The following is a 1,260-nucleotide window of genomic DNA, read 5'->3' as shown; positions in this document are numbered from 1 at the left end:
ACTTAACCTCATGGCATGAACATTCTCCCATATTTCCCACATTAAATGTTCTTGCATAACATGTATAGTAATATATCATAGGAAACATTTGTTTAACCAATCTTTTATCATCAAACATTTAGGTTGTTTCCCAAAATGTTTTGCAAATGGAAGAAAGAATAATCCTCTGGGGCTAACAGAGTCCAATACAACAGAGGAAAAGTCCCTGTAACCATCTCTTCCCCCTTCCTGACCCCATCCTGCAGGGTCTCTGCCCAGGCCTCCCAGACCCACTCCTGGAGCACTGCCAGGGCCCAGAGCCAGCTGGCCTCCAACCCTTGCCCTTTCCCTGTGGAAGGGCAGAGGCTCTGGTATGTCTGTTCTGGCCTTGCGATCATTTTCCAGCACAGGCACAATCTGATCCATCAGCAGTTAGTTCCCCTCTTGTCCCATTCTTAGTCTTCCCACTCCCCAAATTCAAGGTCCTTGAGGCTCTGGTGGCCCAGAGATGGGTACAACATTCTCATATTGGGGCTCCTCCTGCTCTTCCTCTTCTGCCTGCTTCTGGGAATCCTGTTTGAGGGGGCTGCCCCCAGTGACCAGTTCCTGGGCCCTCCCTGAGCTCTCAATGTCAGCCCCCAGCCCCTTGGCCACCTCCTCTGGTCTAACTCCTGTTGACTCCATGGGTCCAGAGAGCTCAGTACTTAGGGCTGAGTTGAGGCTCTGGCCAGAAGAACCAGACGCCAGGCCAGGGCTGCCCTTATTTCGACTCAGGGCCCTGCGTGGAGGCTTAGGGATGGCACTCTTGACCTTGGGCTCTGCCTGGACTTTCTGGAAGCTACCAAAATGGCGAAGGACAGACCGGACTGGGCCCTCAGATCCCTGGGGTGTCCCTGCCAACATGTAGATTGTAGTCACAGGGCCTGAGCTGTCTTGGACACTGCCTTCAATGGCTTCCACACGCTCAGCCACTGTCCGACCACCGGGAGGAAGCCACCGCCGACCAGTGGCTGAATCCTTGGGGCTGGCAGCAGCAGGAGGGGCCTCATCCATTTCTGCTTGCTCTGGGCCTGTGGAATCCTCAGCCTCCTGGCCCTCAGGGCCTGTCTGGGCTCCCCGGGAAAGCCTCTTGGGCTTTCGAAGTGGGCTGGAGAGTTCCCTTGAACTTTGGCGACTCGGCGGTGCAAACTTGGTGCCTTCAGCAAAGGAGACTGATGGCCGCTTGGCCCGAGCTAGGCTGGAGGTGCGAGGAATGGCGAATGGTGTGGATGCATCCTCGGG

General features: G+C 55.4%; 1 protein-coding gene across 1 annotated transcript in view; it reads right to left on the bottom strand.

The window, feature by feature from the left end:
- Positions 1-87: 87 nt before the first annotated feature.
- Positions 88-1,260, bottom strand: part of SCARF1 (scavenger receptor class F member 1) — a gene marked incomplete at its 5' end in the record, with an annotated part of 11,933 nt that continues 10,760 nt past the window's right edge. Inside the window, one exon of the mRNA XM_012810913.2 lies at positions 88-1,260. This exon is cut by the window's right edge and continues 1 nt beyond it. Coding sequence (XP_012666367.1) covers positions 457-1,260 — 804 coding nt within the window.

Source organism: Otolemur garnettii, unplaced genomic scaffold, assembly GCF_000181295.1.
Source record: "Otolemur garnettii isolate 467f Iridium unplaced genomic scaffold, OtoGar3 scaffold00145, whole genome shotgun sequence".
Lineage (NCBI taxonomy): Eukaryota > Metazoa > Chordata > Mammalia > Primates > Galagidae > Otolemur > Otolemur garnettii.
Note: the sequence above shows the minus strand (reverse complement) of the source record. Positions and strands in the feature narration are given on the sequence as shown.